This window comes from Oculina patagonica, chromosome 10 (genome assembly GCF_052425735.1).
Source record: "Oculina patagonica isolate OP01 chromosome 10, crgOcupat, whole genome shotgun sequence".
In the NCBI taxonomy this organism is placed as follows: Eukaryota; Metazoa; Cnidaria; class Anthozoa; order Scleractinia; family Oculinidae; genus Oculina; species Oculina patagonica.
This window is the reverse complement of record NC_135767.1, coordinates 19236271-19253280: the sequence shown is the minus strand read 5'-3', so window position 1 is coordinate 19253280 and position 17010 is coordinate 19236271. Positions and strand designations below refer to the sequence as shown.

At 41.0% G+C, this 17010-nt stretch overlaps 2 protein-coding genes across 2 annotated transcripts; one reads left to right on the top strand and one right to left on the bottom strand.

The window, feature by feature from the left end:
- Nucleotides 1-1526: 1526 nt before the first annotated feature.
- On the top strand, nucleotides 1527-11984 carry LOC144667083 (solute carrier family 41 member 1-like). Its single transcript, XM_078528464.1, has 9 exons — nucleotides 1527-2153; nucleotides 3747-3854; nucleotides 4253-4324; nucleotides 5448-5739; nucleotides 6979-7138; nucleotides 7436-7509; nucleotides 8044-8172; nucleotides 8903-9051; nucleotides 9993-11984. The coding sequence occupies exons 1-9, from the start codon at nucleotides 1635-1637 to the stop codon at nucleotides 10176-10178; spliced, it is 1689 nt and encodes a 562-aa protein (XP_078384590.1). The 5' UTR covers nucleotides 1527-1634; the 3' UTR covers nucleotides 10179-11984.
- Nucleotides 11985-12718: 734 nt separating this feature from the next.
- Nucleotides 12719-16847, bottom strand: LOC144629032 (uncharacterized). The gene is made up of 2 exons (XM_078487189.1): nucleotides 15828-16847; nucleotides 12719-14439 (listed from the first exon to the last, which is right to left on the bottom strand). The coding sequence occupies exons 1-2, from the start codon at nucleotides 16710-16712 to the stop codon at nucleotides 13723-13725; spliced, it is 1602 nt and encodes a 533-aa protein (XP_078343315.1). The 5' UTR covers nucleotides 16713-16847; the 3' UTR covers nucleotides 12719-13722.
- Between the last annotated feature and the right edge of the window lie 163 nt (nucleotides 16848-17010).

Below are 17010 nucleotides of genomic sequence, written 5' to 3'. Positions count from 1 at the left end.
ATATTTCTGAAAATAGAATAGTGGATAACTCTGGAGAACGGTTTTCAAAAATTATTTTGTAGTTATTTTGTAAACTCCATTTGCAGTTTTCTTCAGTAAGGGAACAATGAAATGTCACCACATTATGAAGTAATTAAAAATCTAATTTCTTTTCCACAGCCATTCTGTTAAGCTTCCGGTCCCTTTTTCTGACTCATCTCTCAGTTTTATCAAAACAAATTAAACCCCCTCTCCTTTTCTTTCCTCCACTCAACCGTATTTATAAACCACTGATGCCCAAAAGTATCTCATTTTAAAACAAATCACCATGTCTTATCAAGTCAAGTCTGAGCCTGATTTTGAAGACAATCAGCCTTACGGATCGTATGCTATGGTTTGTATTTTAGGGTGGAATATCTTTATTGCATGACTGACTTGTATGATAGTGAAACTACTGCCTGATTCTGTTGCCTGCTTGGGCTAATACATTTTTGTGCCAAGCGAAATTGCAAAAGCGAACGCGCGATAATAGTGTCCTAGGTCACAGGCTTCCCAAGCTCAAAAGTCGTCTTTTTGATGTGTTTTTGAGAGCCCTTCGTGCGGCCGACTCTACATACGTGGTGTATGCGACAGCTTGTGTATATAGAGAAATGTATGGGAAAATCACGGATTCTCTAAAATCGGGTAAATAACTATCTATTTTGAAATAAAGTTTACCTACCTCAAATGTGTCGCTTACTTGTGCCTTGTGCCGAATTCGAAGCCATTCCGACGCCATTTAGCGAAGTTATTCAGGGAAGACAACGACTTCGAATAACTTCGCTAAATTAATGGCGTCGGAATGGCTTCGAATGTAAGGCACAAGTAAGCGACACATTTGAGGTAGGTAAACTTTATTTCAAAATAGATAGTTATTTACCCGATTTTAGAGAATCCGTGATTTTCCCATACATTTCTCTATATACACAAGCTGTCACATACACCACGTATGTAGAGTCGGCGCACGAAGGGCTCTCAAAAACACATCAAAAAGACGACTTTTGAGCTTGGGAAGCCTGTGCCTAGCTGCGAAGGGCGCAATATTCATTTGATGCGGGGGCGGGGAGGGGGAGAGGGGGGGGAGGAGGGGGGTGGGTGTTCGTTGCTAAGTGGCGTAACGTATCAGGAAATATCTAGCATGTAACCAGAGCAATTCCAGCTAGAATAATATAGATCTATCTGCTTAAGTATCGGATGGCTGAATGAAGGATAAATGCTAAACTGGTTGCTACTTTAAAGTTTTTTAGATTCTTTTTCCCGCCTCGCGGGAGAAATTTGAGTCAGAAATAGAAGAGAGGAAGTCGCTTGAGCCAGAGCAGAAGTTCTCATGCAAGCAAGATACCCATTTGGTCGTATTTGTTTTTATTTATGGAAAGTATAAAGAATCGAATATTTTGCCAAATACTGTGAAGACGTACTCCAGCAAAAATCCCCAACTGGGGTGGCGTGGGGAATTCGATAGAGAGGCGTGGCTGCTAAGCACAACACGTCAGAGAGGTTCTTTTCAAAAGCCGATCATGTTTTTCAGCCGATCGAGATGAGCTGATCAGAGTTTTTTCTGCGTTTTGTTTAGCTTCGTTCACGAATAATAGCGTTGCTGATTCCTCAAGACCCTTATGACTTCACTACCAGTAAATGGCCTTTTATTGCATAGTGTAAATGTAGAGATCGCTTCGAATAACAAGTCCCTCAGGAAAAGAGTAAAGAGCAGTCTATTGAAAGACGGCGACGGTGCAAATCAAAGTTCAGGAATGGTTCCTAAAATCGCAGTCGTTTCGTACGACGACGAAGATTTAAACGATGTTAGACATAGTGAACCACACAATTTGTTGAATGAATGGACCGAAAACGAGGACGGCGGATTTATCGAGAGCAACAATCGGAGCAAACGTATAAACGGGGACATTACTACAGCTACACACGGAATATTAAATGGAGAGGCTTTTCAGAGCCCCGATCAGCTAGTTCCGTTGCTAGATGATCAACGAGACGATGAATTCCAGACTGAAATAGCAGGGACTGGTGATACTAAATTAGAGGAAGGATCTTTTACTATTGGACTACAAGTCTTCTTTCCTTTCCTTATTGCTGGATTCGGGACGGTTTCTGCTGGCATACTACTCGATATAGTTCAGGTAAAATATCAAATTTTTCCTTCCTCGAGGAATGATATAATATACTTGATATAATGCATTGTAATTAACATTTTAGTGTATCTCTTTTGTAATACTTTGGCAAGAGTTTTACTAACTATTGTAAATTTAATTATTTTGTTGTGGTCAATCAATCATGATTAATTGTTTAGAGAACCAATAACACGTTTACAAGTAAGTTTTAATATATTGATCTGTTGATTGGTGATAAAAGCTAATACATAGTACATCTCATTAACCAAGTAAGGGCCTCTTCATATGATCCCGGTTACCGAGATATCGGCCCACTCCTATTTTCTTTGTAACATTTTTGATGTGTTCATATGAGAAGGCGGGCCAGCCCGGTTACCGATATCTCGGTTTCTGCAAACGAGATATCGGCAACCGGGAAGAAAATTTTCCACATGAACACTCCAGCCCGGCCACCGGAACGCAACTTTTTTTGAAAAAATAGCTTCCCTTTCTTAACTGGGAGGTCAAAATGGCATTATTTTGCCTTGGATTATTTCCGATAACAGAAGATTTTGAAATACATTTAAGAATAAATATCAACGCTAAAAGTACATGACGTTTCGGCGACGACATGTCACCATTATCAAATGCAAATTTTACATGGTACAGAACGATATTTATAGAAAAGAAAGTGTGAAACTAAATTACAATAAATGAGGCGTGGAAAACAGAAATATACGAATTAGCTTTAATTAGCTTTATAAGTAAAGTTAGAAGGGTCGATAAACCTACGATAGTCGCAAAAGATGCAACTTCATGTGTCGCAATTTTGGTTTCGTTTCTTGAATTTTATCGCCGTCAACCGGGCTAAAATTTTCCATATGAACAGACGTCAAAATCTGTCCTGGTAACCGAGACAGCCCGTTAACTGGGCTCATGTGAAGAGGCCCTAAGAGGGTAGCCTCCCATGCAGGCGTTCTTAGGGGCAATCGTGGGGAGGAGTGAAACACGATTGCCCCTAAGAACGACTGCGTGGGAGGCTAGTAAGAGGGCTGTACCGGGAGGAATATTAGCCCGAGGTCTAGCTTGGCAGTATGGACCAGCACAGCAAGTTCAAGACAGATACGATCAAGTGCTGATAATTTTTTATTTCCCAGTATGATCCTGAACAAGCTAGTTGGTTAATAAGAGATTAATACAGTACTGTAGAAGCTTTCATGCACCTGACCTGGAATGGGATCCGGAGGGCGGCACAAGACTGCTCCCACTGGAGAGATACTGTGGAGGCCTTATGCATCCAATGGCGCTAAAAGGACCAATGACGATGATGATGTAGCAGCATTAATTTTTAGCAAAGGGAGTTTCAGATCTCGCCAATCAAATCAACCATAGTTAAACTCTCGTATAACAAGCTCATTTCTTTGTTTTTCCTTTGTTAAAATCCAGCCCATTAAATCAGGTGTACCCAGAGCTACTTGTTTCTTGTGCACAGGCTCCACCGGCCTAGAGGGACAAGCAGCTCAGGGGACGAGAATGACTCAGACTTCTCAATCCTGAGTCTTACTTGTACGTACCAGCTATACAGTACATTAACTCTAATTAATAATCCCTTGCATTTTTCAGCACTGGCAAGTTTATAAAGACATTTCAGAAATTTTCATTTTGGTTCCTGCTCTTCTTGGATTAAAAGGAAATCTTGAAATGACATTGGCATCACGTCTTTCCACTGCAGTAAGTAAATACTGTCAAAACATTCTTTGTAACTGTACATTGTATCATCTAATGTAAGATGTTATAATTGGATAAGTGAAAGCTGACAATTTTTAATGTTTATCATTTACCATAAATATAACTTCTCATGAGACCCAAGTAGGTTCCAGACCCTTACCATCATGGTGTGACATGCACCCTGGAATACTGACTTCTCAAACCTCTAAAAAACTCAAACCAAATTCATTTCTCTCGGGTTTGCTTCACTCAGTTGAAAACAAGTTACTGTTTAACCCCCAATATCAGGAGCTTCCCATTTGTTGAAAAATATTCTGGTTTTAGCTTAAGGTTCAAGATAGTTGGCTTTATACATGTATAAAGGATGTAACTGTATCTATGTTTCTGTTTCCTTTACTTAGGCCAATGTAGGAAACATGGATTGTGCCAAAAGACAATGGAAATTAATTGGAGGAAATCTAGCATTAGTACAGGTAACATTTTAACATCACTTTGTAATCTGATAATTAATCTACAAATATCTCATTATACATTTTATACAATAAACCAAGCTACTGCACCCATTGTGATTGGTTAATGCCTGTCATCTATAATTAAGAGTTCAGATGTACCGATGACATCACTGCGTGGTGTGCCTCGCAAATGTGGTAAGAACATCAATTCAGTGACCCACTCACCTAGCAGCTCATGGGCCACTTTTTTGTTCTTACCACATTTTGACAGCATCGTATCTGTGAACTAAAACTGAACAGATGCACGGCAAAATAGAATCTATTTGTTAAGTAGCTAGGTTCAAGTATTGTGTAAGTTGTGTAAAAAAATTATTATTTTAGGGTAACATAACTTCTCCTAAGAGGATATTCAAAACAGGGGATGTGAACATTGAAAGCATTTTTTTAATAACTACAGTCAAAACACCTCAAGTGTTCCTGTCAAGGGTGGATTAATGATTTCATTATTGCATATTTGATTTCATTCTTTACTTCAATCAATATATTCCATTTTTGAATTGAATATTTCAATGTTAAAACGCCGACTCAATTTAAAACTCAAATGTTGATTGGATTGTTGTCTGGCTTCACGCGACAGGCACGTGGGAATTCAACCTGAATTTGCATAAACTAGTCAACCATCAAATGTCACACATGGTGTTTTCTCATCATTTTGTTCTTCACGTTCTTTTATTTCAACCCTATGATAATACCAAAAGAGAGGTGAGACATTTTGTTGCACGGAAAAGGCACAAAAATACTACTGGCAGAAGAAAAATTTGGAAAAATGTTGTTGACCCATTTTATGCAAATTGGGGAACTTTTTCAAATTCTCACGTGTCTGTCACATGAATGAAATCAACATTCCAGTTTTGAATCGAGTCGCCATTTGAACATTGAAGTTTTCAATTCAAGAATGGAATATTGAAGCAAGAATCAAATCAAATTAGCAATGATGGAATCATTAAATAATTAATCCACCCTTGACAGGAATGCTTGAGGTGTTTTGACTGTACACACCTGTTCTATTATGCAATGCAACACGATAAACGTTCCTCCTTTTGGCTTTCTTTGCGTTTTGTGATGGATAAATTTGAACATTCAGGTTCAAGCTACAGTAGTTGGAGCTTTGGCGGCATTTGCAGCTGTCATCATGGGGTGGGTACTCGACGGAGAATTCAACATTCACCATGCCACACTACTCTGTGCAAGCAGCTTAGTTACGGCAACACTAGCCAGTCTTGTCCTTGGCTCCATCATGGTCGCAGTTGTGCTTTGTTCCAGGAGGTGTAACATCAATCCGGATAATGTAGCAACACCGATTGCCGCCAGCTTAGGAGATCTCATCACACTGGCACTCTTGTCTGCAATCAGTAGATTTCTACACAGTTGCCTTGGTAAGTTTAGAATTGTGTTTGCCAATTATATTTATATCTGTCAAACTCTCACTCCTGATGCGCAAGTCTTAACTTAGAAAATAATAAAGATGGTAAATTTTAAGCTCGGTAATGAATAATGAAGATGAAGTATTCAACATGGCACGAGCAAGGGACAAAGAAAAATTCTGAGTCCCCAACGGGAATCAAACCCATGGCCTCCCAGAAACCGGTTGGGCGCTCTAACCAACTGAGCTACGAGAGACTCGTGTGAGCTGGGCCATTTTACTAGGTTGATGAGTGACACGCATACTGCTGATCCTAGCAGTATGCAGGACGCGTGTCACATCTTTGTCCCTTGCCCGTGTCATGTTGAATACTTCATCTTCAAGTCTTAACTTGTAGGTCTCACACTTTGTTTTCAAACAACTTTGCATTCTTTTGCCCCTGTCAGTCATCCTTTAATTAAAAAACAAAATTAATGTAGTAATTATTATATGCTTACATTTTACATCATGGGAGGTGCAGTGGCCTGATGGTTAGTGTGCTGGACCCTGGATCAAGTGGTCCAGGTTCGAGCCCTTGCCGGGGTCACTGTGTTGTGTTCTTGGGCAAGACACTTTACTCTCATGGTGCCTCTCTCCACCCAGGCCCCAGTTGTTTAAAAAGTGGATAACACTATCAGCTCTTAATTTATTCTACCAGATAAATCATAAACCATAATACGATATCCACTGGATAGTGATTTATCCAATGGATAGCATTATCCACCCTTTGAACAACCTAGGCCAGGTGTACAAATGGGTAAAAAAAGGTAAAGTCTGCTTCGAGCCTAGTGGCCCATACAGGCCGGAGCTTATCCCGGTTTCCGTAGCATTAAGCGACTAGGAGTATTGCTACTCCCCCCTGGATGGGATGCTAGTCCATCGCAGGGTTACCCCCCAGCAGTAAATTCGCCGGTACCCATTTATACACCTGGGTGGTGAGAGGCACTGTGAGAGTTAAGTGTCTTGCCCAAGAACACAACGCAGCACCCCGGCCAGGCCTCGAACCCGGGTTGTTCGACTCGGAGGCGAGCGCGCTAACCATTAGGCCACCACGGGTACCCGTGAATTTAATGCTGGGGATAACCCTGTGATGGACTAGCATCCCATCCAGGGGGAGTAGAAATACTCCTAGTCGCTTCATGCTATGAAAACCAGGATAAGCTCTGCCCGAACTAGGCTCAAACGTAGACTTTACCTTACTTTTTTTCATCAGATTCTGAGGCTGGCACCCATCACTGGATCGCACCTGTCATCAGCTTGTGCTTCTTCCTTGTTCTTCCTCTGTGGGTGTACATTACGCACACTAATGCCTTCACTCATGACGTGTTGTACACTGGATGGACACCAGTTCTAAGTGCCATGGTCATCAGCAGGTAACATGTTTGTGACAGTTGATCAGTTCCAGAAAATCTCCTTACTGCCTTGTATTTATTTTGTATTGTCTTTTGAGGAAGATTGTGATTTTCAATCATTTAATGAGCTTATTGGTTAAGTGGAAGGGCCAGACAGGGAAGAAACAAACAAACAAAAGACAAAAACACATAATTGGCTTGAGGTCATATACAAGCCTAGCAAGGTCTGCGGAGAATGAACAACATTCAAAGTACTGTCTTATCCTGTCGACTTATAATGTAACAATTTAAAATTTCATTTGGATTTTTTGTTTGCAGCACTGGAGGTCTAATTCTTGATTATGCCGTGGCTAAATATCATGGAATAGCAGTCTTCAGCCCTGTTATGAATGGTAGGTTACCTGTCAGTTTAGTTTTTTGTTATGGTCATGTGTTGAATGTAAGGTAAGTAGGCAATTAGCATAAGGGTAATTCGGCATTAGCCAGTGTCCCATGCCTCAGGGATTATCTCAGTATCCACAGCATGAAGTGGCGTGGAGTATGTCCACTCCCCTATGGATGGGATGCTAGTTAGTCTCCCCCCCCCCCCCCCTTCCCCCAAGCAGTTTCATCGCCGTCACCAATTTATACACCTGATTGGAGAGAGGCACTATGAGAGTAAAGTGTCATGCCAAATATCGTAATGATTCCAGCCAGGGCTTGAACCCGGACCACTCAATCTGGAGTCCAGTGCACTAACCATTAGGCTACTGAGCAGAAGTCTTCTTTAGGGGTACTTCTTTCTACATCACATAATACATGTACATGTAGAAACCTGAAATACACTGTAAGCTATATTTTATCCAAACCGAGCTTAAAATACATTAACCAAGAGCTAGCAGGTATGACCTAGTCTCACTGACATTTGTGTGTAATTGTTCCATAAGGTGTGGGTGGCAATTTGGTTGCTGTCCAAGCAAGTCGCCTGTCCACAGGTCTACATCAGCTTGGTAAACCAGGTCAAGTACAGGAATCAAGTAAATTCCATGGCTGCATTGACACATTTTTTGGCTCAGGTATGATGACGTTATTGTAACAATGCAGTGAAACCCTGATGTAACCAAGTGGTAGAGACCAGGAAAATGTGTTTGTTGGAAGGGGGTTGTTCTTGTTAAAGAACGTAGTTCTATTGAGCCTCTCTGCGGGCTTAAGGAGGCTCACAATGATTTCCAGCACTTTTTAGCTCATACCCGGTACTTTGATAGGTCATTACTTCAAATCTCTATTAGTTGCTGCTACAATAATGGTATCAAACAAATGTCCAATCATTGCTGAACAAGTTGCGATCATTTTCATGTCGTCACTGGTTATCATAGCAACAGTATAACCTGTTAAAAACACCCTTAATTTTCCCTTAAGCGCTAATAACTCAAAAACGAGTCCGGTGACCCGCATTTTTTATTATTGGGTGATGATCAGCATGTTCTGATACAACTTTTTGCAAAGTTAAAAGATTTCTCCATAGGTTTTCAGAGCCACCACAATTTTTCGAAAAATTTTAGGTGCTGAAAACTGTTGTAAGCCTCCTTAATCTGTGGACAGAATGCATGTAAACCCAAATGCGTTGTAAGCCCAAGTCCGTATAAACCCAAACCATGCAAATTCAAGCACGTTGTAAACCCAAACGCGTGTATACCCAAACATGTTTTAACCCAGTTAGTTTAAACCCAATTGGATTAGCTGTGCTTAGTTTTGAAACCCAGCTGTGTATTGTGTGTTAATTATTTTGCTCTGTCATTTTTTTAGGTTTACACGCTCGAACAACTCGAGTTCTGTTGTTCATGGTCATTCCCGGAAATCTGATATTTTTATACACAATCCGTGTACTTCAAGCAGGACACACGACGCTTACTCTTATTTTCACCTCAGGCTATTTACTCGCTGGACTCATCCAGGTATAGCTTACCATTGTTTTAATTAACTCTTAACTATGAACGTGAGTTTTCTTTGATGAGCGACTAGGCAATGAGGTACATCTGTGTTTAATGTCTCCTGTTGAAAACGAGTGAGTACGTACTGTAGTCTACTGAAAATTTGTCCCGTTCAGCCACACAGGGAACGCTAATTCATGGTCCCAGAAAACGCTACATAAGCGGACGCTTGTCTTAAGCGGACACTTTTTGTGTTTCCAAAGTAGCCCGCTTATGGGGGGGTTGACTGTTTGTAAATGGTTTGAACCCGAGTGTCATTTAGTGTGATGGACTAGGCGAAGGTAGTCCGGAAAGGGACTGTTGTGCAGATTCAAGTAAAAAGCGTTACTTAACAACAACAACAACAACAACCATTATATTTTGCCAGCAAAAAATATAGAGTATTGTCTAGCATATAATAACTAAAAGGCAGGCAACTTTTCACTTGACTCTGAAGATGACTTCCGCTCGGGATGCCAAAACATCAATTAATAACAACAGTCAATTTCAGGACTTCCCTCATCCAGACGGTCTGTAAACGAATCAGTGCTACTTTTAAAATCCTGAATTATGTCAATGCGTGCACGAGTGGTGACTATCGACGAATAGTCATCGATAGCACAGCCAATCAAATTCACGGATTTACGATTTGACAATGGCTTCTTTCTACTAAAAGGTCATTTGCAAGAAGTTTTTTTAATCTTATGGCCCATGTTAAAACAGTCGCGTATGCGGAATTGACTAACTGAGTTACGATTGTGTGTAAATTGGTTGGTTGCTATTATCGCGCGTGATTTAAAGCCAGTGAAACACCCTGCACGGTTCTTTTAAGGTATCACGTCACAGTTATAGGATCTTTTGGTTCACATCTCTAAAGTCTTGAGCGGGAGAAGAATTTAATCCCATGAACTTACTTTAAACCACAGGTCGCCATTCTCCTCCTGACTGCTAATTGGCTGGTTCACTGGATGTGGAAACGAGGCAAAGATCCCGACAACTACTGCATTCCCTACCTGACCGCACTGGGCGACTTACTCGGTACCGGGCTCCTGGCCGTGTCATTCCATCTTCTGTGGCTCATCGGAGACCGCGATGCTGACGTGGGAGACTAGCAGTTGAATTTTACAAATACTACTTTATATAAGCTCTTACGGGAATTTAAAAATATTATGCTAACGATTGTTTTAAACACGGGGTGCGGTAGAAAACTAAAAGAAACTTGTCATTTGAATTTTCTTGTATTCAATTTCGTATCCGTCTTGTACGAATCCAAAACTGAAAGATGAAAAACGAATTTTATAAATACGAGATATTTATATACGTCTGTCACACTGACTCGATGGGGAGAAATTTACCCCCCATTCCTTTGTATCAAAGTCGATGCATTGTACACAAGCAAAGATTTGACAGACTAGGAAATGAGTTAACAACTTTTCATCGTTTGTAATACCTAAACACTTGAAACTACGTATTAGAATTCGGAACTTTTAAAATGCTATTTATTTACTTGTTGTGAAGTTCTTTTCACCGAGGCCGTCGGCGACGCCCACATTTTTGAGCTGAATGAATATTTTTGTAGCGTAAAATTAGTTTATTGTTGTAGACGGTACTTATTCATAGGCCCAGTGCGCATAAAATATTGTGAACCTCGTTTCCAGGGGGCGGAGGGAGAAGAAAGACTGGGAAAGAGGTTGCTGTCAAGTCAGTAAAACGTCGAGCAAATATCTAAAAGAATATTAAAAAACTTTAACTTATTTATATTTAAGAGTATAAAAGGGGTATTTTCGACTTTAAAGTAAAGCCTGGTTTCAGTATGATGGCTAGAGTTGCTTGAGTTTCATCATTTGTCATGTCATACGTACATAAATTTCACTTTGTGATACAAGTGAAACAACGCAGCCAGAATTCGATCTAGGTGCATTTTCCGTGCTATCATACGCTAGCCGTCATACGGAAATCAGAATAGATTTCGGTGTAGATACCTTATAGGATATTAAAGGAGCTACGTCCCGGACAACCAATCTTGAAAAAAACTGGCAATTTTTTTCGAGTTTATCGTTCGTAATCCGTCTTAATCTTCGTCAGTCGAAACCATCCTTGGTTCTTTTCGCGTTTTTATTACTCCTTTGTTGTTTTTCTACAATACAAAACTATTATTTTGAGGTTTTCTTTAATTTGGAGGTTATCAGAAAAAAAAAAAACTAAAAATGTCGTGACATTGCTCCTTTACTGTTAGAAATCATCAATTTTGGACCCCATTACTCCCAAGAAAAAAAAACATATTTACATACAAACAAATTGAAATTCAAGTTTGCAGCTCTCGAGAGCTTTCATTTGAGTGGTCACACACTAGGGTTTTATTCACAGACTTAAAAGTTACAATCCCTAACTTGCAGTTTGATCAGAGCGATTTTCACTTGAGTGTCGAAAGTAATTTGCGTTTGCTTTGGTTTTGCTTTACTACGCTGAGTGATTGGTTTAAAAAAACTCGCGCCACTTTCTTACCCAAGCAGAAGTAAAACCAAAACCAAACATGACTGGCTCACGCACGTTTTCCCGCGCTTCGTGCTTGCGACATGTATTTGCTTCGAGTTTTGATTGGTTCACTGGATTGTTTGTGTCCATTGTGAGTGGGCAGAGTAATTACTTTGCTTTTGGCTTTACGACACTCAATTGAAAACTGCTCTATAGACGTCGAAGTTTAAAACGGTCGTTTCCGTAAATAACAGTGAACTGCAAAAGCGATAACGAAATCCTCAATTCTCGATATTGAGCCCAGTTCGATTCAATTCCAAACTTAAAATTAATCACGCGAAAATCATTTATGAAATATTCCAAATTATAAAGAAATGTTAAAATAAATTATTTTGAATCGTAGGTAAAAGGTTTGCTTCTATTGGTTGAAATCTATGCCTAAACTAAAAAAAATTTAACTACGGCACTTAGCTGAACAATGTTTGAAATATAAACATTAAGAGTGACCAATAAAGATGTAAAAAAAAAACCTGTGCTTTCCAGTGTAATTATTGATTTAGTGGGGCCTTTTTCGTTCTTGTGCAACAAAATAGTTGAAATCAAACTCGTACCTCGACTGCGGAAGCCTGACGAAACGAGCGACTCTTAAAACTTGAAATTTCTCTTGCAGGATCGATTTTGATTGGTTTTGAAAACAATAAAAATGGATGGGAGTAGAACACCAAGAAGTTCGTTGAGGAAAACTAGGCGTGCCCCATTCAATCGGAATAACGATATTTTCGGACTTCCAATCAGAACTTTCCAGGGTCGCTCGCGGTGGTGTTCCAAAATAATTTTCTTTCTACCTCCGCTTTAAGAAATTGGAACATTACTTAGATACCATGAAAAGTGTGACCATATAGAGCACACTGGATTGAAGGGCGTGATCTAAAACAACAGCTTTTCTAACCGGCGAGCGCAGTCCGATTTTCACCGAGGGAAAACAAAAAATGATTTCAGATCAGACATGAAGCGCTTTGAAGAGAAGTCAGGTGCGGCAGGGCCCCCATTTCCACGCGACGTTTTTCTTCAACTCGATTTTTTTTAACTTTTCCTGAACGATCTGCGAGGGAAAGGCGGAATAGCTCGTATTCTACGTGGGTAGTGTACAAAAGAAGAAGTGTACAACTACAGAACCCACAGTCACAGTTTTTATTGTTTTTATTTCAGTTTTGCACCAAGCAGCCACTAAAGGCCCGCAAAGCGTGCAAAAGGCTATAACTACATTAGTGACCTTCTGGACGCATTTCGTTCTTATAAATCTAGGTGATTACAGGTTTTGTCGTTGCTGCCGTGTAATTAAAAAATACAAACCAACTAAGATTCGATAAGATCACCTGGACCTTTAATTTCCTTTTAAAATTCAATTTGAGAACAATTTCATGCCCTTTTCGTCGCAGTTCAATTTTGTTTCCATAAAAGGTCCTTGCCGATCTTTGTTGCCAATCTAGACACAAATAAACTGTTAATTGTCGACACGCAAGGTTTTAATAGGCTAAGCCAGGCTTATTTTTCGTAAAACTTTAGTATCTGCACATAGGCACGCAAAGCATGCAAAGAAGTTCAGGTACGTAGCTTTCTGGACGCATTTCGTGCCTATAAATCTAGGTAATTTTGCCGAGTAATTAAAAAATACAAACCAATCGAAATTCGAAGAGATCACCTGGACCCTTAATTTACTTTAAAAATTCAATTTAAGAACAAAGTCATGCCCTTTTTGTCACAGTTCAATTTTGTTTCCAATAAAGCTTGTTTATAAACAGCCCATGAGATTAATATAAACGGCTCTCTCCTCCGCAGAGGCTCCTTCAGTGGGGAAAGGCGAAAAACACGAAAAATGAAAAATAGAGAGAGTGCAGGGAGCGACGGGAAAGGCGAAGCGACGGGTGCCTCAGGCCTCCTTCATTTCCGCATTTCCTTTTCCCCACCCAGTGTTCCCCGCGCGCTTTCGTTTCGATTCCTCCCAGGCTCTGTGCACTTACTTTTCACCTCCCCATTTCCCAGCCCGTACGAAAAAAATAAGAGGCCTCTGCGGAGGAGAGAGTATAAACAGTAAAAAGCAACCGATATCTGTTGCCAATCTAGACACAAATTAATTGTCAATTGTCAAAACCAAAGGGTTAATAGGCCGTCAATCCAGGCTTATTTTTCGTTAAACTTTAGTATCTGCACACTTCTCGATAAGATGCTGTCCTCTCCGCAAGTCGCTACAACCTTCTTGTCTTTAGTCAAGGCAATGTCCCTTGCTCCAGACACCGTTTTAATCGAAGAAACTCGGGTCCCGTCGAGACTGAGCGTGTAAATCTCACGCTGGATGCCGTGGTAGGCCACCAAAGTGTTGTTTGACTTGTCATAAGCAAATCTGATTGGATACGTGATGTCAATCCCCATGTTGTCACGCTGGCCCAAACAGTGCTTGTCCTCATCGAAGGTCTGCAATAATGCGCCTTCCTCATCAAACACCTTAATAGCGGTCGTGTTTTGCGCGCCATCGGAGTCGGAAACGTAGAACTTTCCATCGATGAATATGGCCTTCTCGGGGCTTCCGAGGTGCTCACCACCAATTTCCATATCCAGACTGTATTCATCGTCATCATCTGCGCTATACACCTGTATACAGGGACGGCCGCCATTACAAGCTACCAGGATGCGCTCGTCTTCGTCTACAGAAATTCTGCTGAAGCTTATGTCTTCATCATCATCGACCTCAACAAGGGAGCGGATGAATTTTCCCGTGATGTCGAACATCTGAATGCTTTGTGCGTCGTCCAGGGGCCCGTCGGATACTATGATGTTGTTATTGGGGAGGAAGGTTATCCCGTCGGGACATTCCATTATCCCCTCCCCATCTTCACCAACCTGTAATAAGACAATATTTCATGGTCACCATGTATAGACTGTCCACAGCACTCTATTTTTTCGATCGATGAGCGCGAGTAAAGAATGGCGAGATAACTGAACGCCAGGTCAAAACGGGAGGCGCGGGAGGTGGGGGGGGGGGGTGGTGGTGAGCTCGCTCCCCCTCTCCCTCCCCCGCGCTTCGCGCTCACGTTTGTCGATTCTCTCGGGGTTTTTTTGCGTTAAAAAATAGAAAGGCTGTGGACAGTCAACATGTCAATAATGTGGTTGGTTATTCCAGAAAAAAAATCAAAGGAGGCTTGGAGCGAGTGATGCTCTTGATTTGCAGTAACTGAACTTGATTAACAACCAGTAACAACCCCTGGGGATGGAGGTGGGGACTCCTATTAAATATGAGGGGGACGGAGATGGCTGTTGTCTCGCTTAGGGCTGTAAATTATACGGAACATGGTCTCATTTAAGGTGTTCAAAACAGAAGGCCAATATTTTTAGCTGTCGAGGTCTCGTTCAGGGTTGCATGTAAAGAAATACAAACACTGTGATACATGCACCTACTGTTAAGGCGGTCTAGACCGATCTGGTTTGAAAAATGGTATCTTTAAGGCTATGCCAATAAAATGTTTCGTTTCCCATCGCCCGACGGACCCAGTTTTTCGAAAAGTAAAAAAAAAAAAAAAGAATTCCAGATTCACTAGTCAAAGAAGCAAGTACTTCAATTTACAAGCGCACGATCTTGTTTTATTAAGAACAATTGGTATGATGTGATGTCTTTGTCTTTAATAAACATCGATACTACGTTGTTTAAAAACTGTTTCGACATTTAATGAGGATAGAACGAACGAAAAGACCACGTTTTCGAGTTGACTTTGTAATCAGGCTTTCTTACTTGGCAGCCCGGCCTTCTCTGGAACCCAGAACCCTTCAAGTGTTCATTCTTTTTTTTTTTTTGCACGACCGACCGATCCACCATCACAAGAGACGGGGCGATGAGAAACGAAACATTTTATTGGGATGGCCTAAGGGGTCAGAAAAAAAGCTTAAGCCACGCCCAGATTGGTCTCTACTAGGAGGTGCACGTAAAGACAATTTTTTTCATATTTTTTTATCCCCTCCCCTCCAAAAATATAATGGTCCGTCCCTTAGTAAAAATAAATAGAAAAACAAAGGAGAAATAAAAACGCAAAAAAAAAAAACAAGGATGGTTTTGACTGACGAAGTTTGAGACGGATTATGAATGATCGATAAACTTGGCCTTTTTTTCGAAATGCGTTGTCTGTTATATATAGCTCCTTTAAGTTGGCTGACAGAACGCCGTCTCTTTGGGTACTAACAAAAAAGAATGCACTGTACGTTTTGTTTCTGTATTGTTTACAAAACTGTTCACTAACCTGACATAGGAATGATCCCTCCGGGTTAAACAGCCATACACACTCGTTTCCGTAGTCCGTAACAGCTATATGCCCGTTCTTCCCCACTGCCACGGCCCCGGGATTAAACATCTTCTTGAACTGTAACGGCACGTTCACAGCTCGGATCACGTCAGCCGCGTCACGGTAGGTCGGGCTGGGGGGTGGAATTTTAACAGACGCAGTAGGGGTGACACCGGCGGTATTTAAATCACTCAGAAGGGTGGGAGCCTTGCGATTGCCTTGAATGGTAGCCAGTCCCTCTTCTTTGATGCTTTGCATCACCTTACGGCTCGGGGTAAGGTCCAGAAGGAAAATGGCGGCTGGCTTTTTGTCTTCGTCCGCACCAGAAAGGCTTCGTTTCTCTCTGGCAATCGCTTCGTCAATCTTTTTATAAATCTCCTTTTCCTTTTCATCTAGTAATTGCCTCATCTTAGCTGTCATCTCTGCGACCTGTTTCTTCATACGCTCTTCCTGTTCTTCAAGTGGCGGAGCCGATTCCTCGTCGGTGTTTTTCGATTTCCTGCGTTCCGTTCGCTCTGTTTTCTCTTTCTTGAGCTCTCGTTGCTTCCGTTCTGTCGTCATTGTCTTCGTTTGACCGCGTTTGCCTTCTAAATACCGCAAAACGCGGTTATCCGTTGGAAGCATTGCAATTCCTCCCATAGGAAGAGGCAGTTCTTGGTCATCAATAGGGCAGAAGATCTTAAGGGCATTTTTCGGCGCTGCATCACTCAGACAGTCCTGGCAGATTGTGTGCAAGCAAGGAAGCTGTTTGGGCTCATCGACATATTCTTCATTGCACACCGGACACAAAATGCTGTCGGCTGAAGGCAGACTATCTCTTTGCGCCTTCTGGAAAAAAGCCATTGATAACGAAAGCTCTTTTCACGAAATTTCCACTCTGTTTGTTCTTGTCGAAAAAGCTTGCAGGAAAATGCGATATTCCTATGACACAAAGTTCAAGAACCTTATTGTCATAAAAAGTTGTAATTACATGGCTCATTGGCAGTTGACATCCACTTTCTCAATTTCATCCAATCACAATAATATTTCAGATTCTTTTAGTTCAAAATTGTGATTAGCATCGAAATAGTTCTGTTTTCAAACAGCGAAGAAGGAGTCTATTCCAACTTGTTTTTGACTGTTGTTAGAAATGTTTCGTAAT

Bases quoted from the DNA above. Each gene is read 5' to 3' on its own strand.
- LOC144667083 (XM_078528464.1), top strand. From the start codon at position 1,635: ATGACTTCACTACCAGTAAATGGCCTTTTATTGCATAGTGTAAATGTA. The intron at 2,154-3,746 runs GTAAAATATCAA...TGCATTTTTCAG, and splicing joins TACTACTCGATATAGTTCAG to CACTGGCAAGTTTATAAAGA. The intron at 7,139-7,435 runs GTAACATGTTTG...TTTTGTTTGCAG, and splicing joins AGTGCCATGGTCATCAGCAG to CACTGGAGGTCTAATTCTTG.
- LOC144629032 (XM_078487189.1), bottom strand. From the start codon at position 16,712: ATGGCTTTTTTCCAGAAGGCGCAAAGAGATAGTCTGCCTTCAGCCGAC. The intron at 14,440-15,827 runs GTTAGTGAACAG...GTCTTATTACAG, and splicing joins AGGGATCATTCCTATGTCAG to GTTGGTGAAGATGGGGAGGG.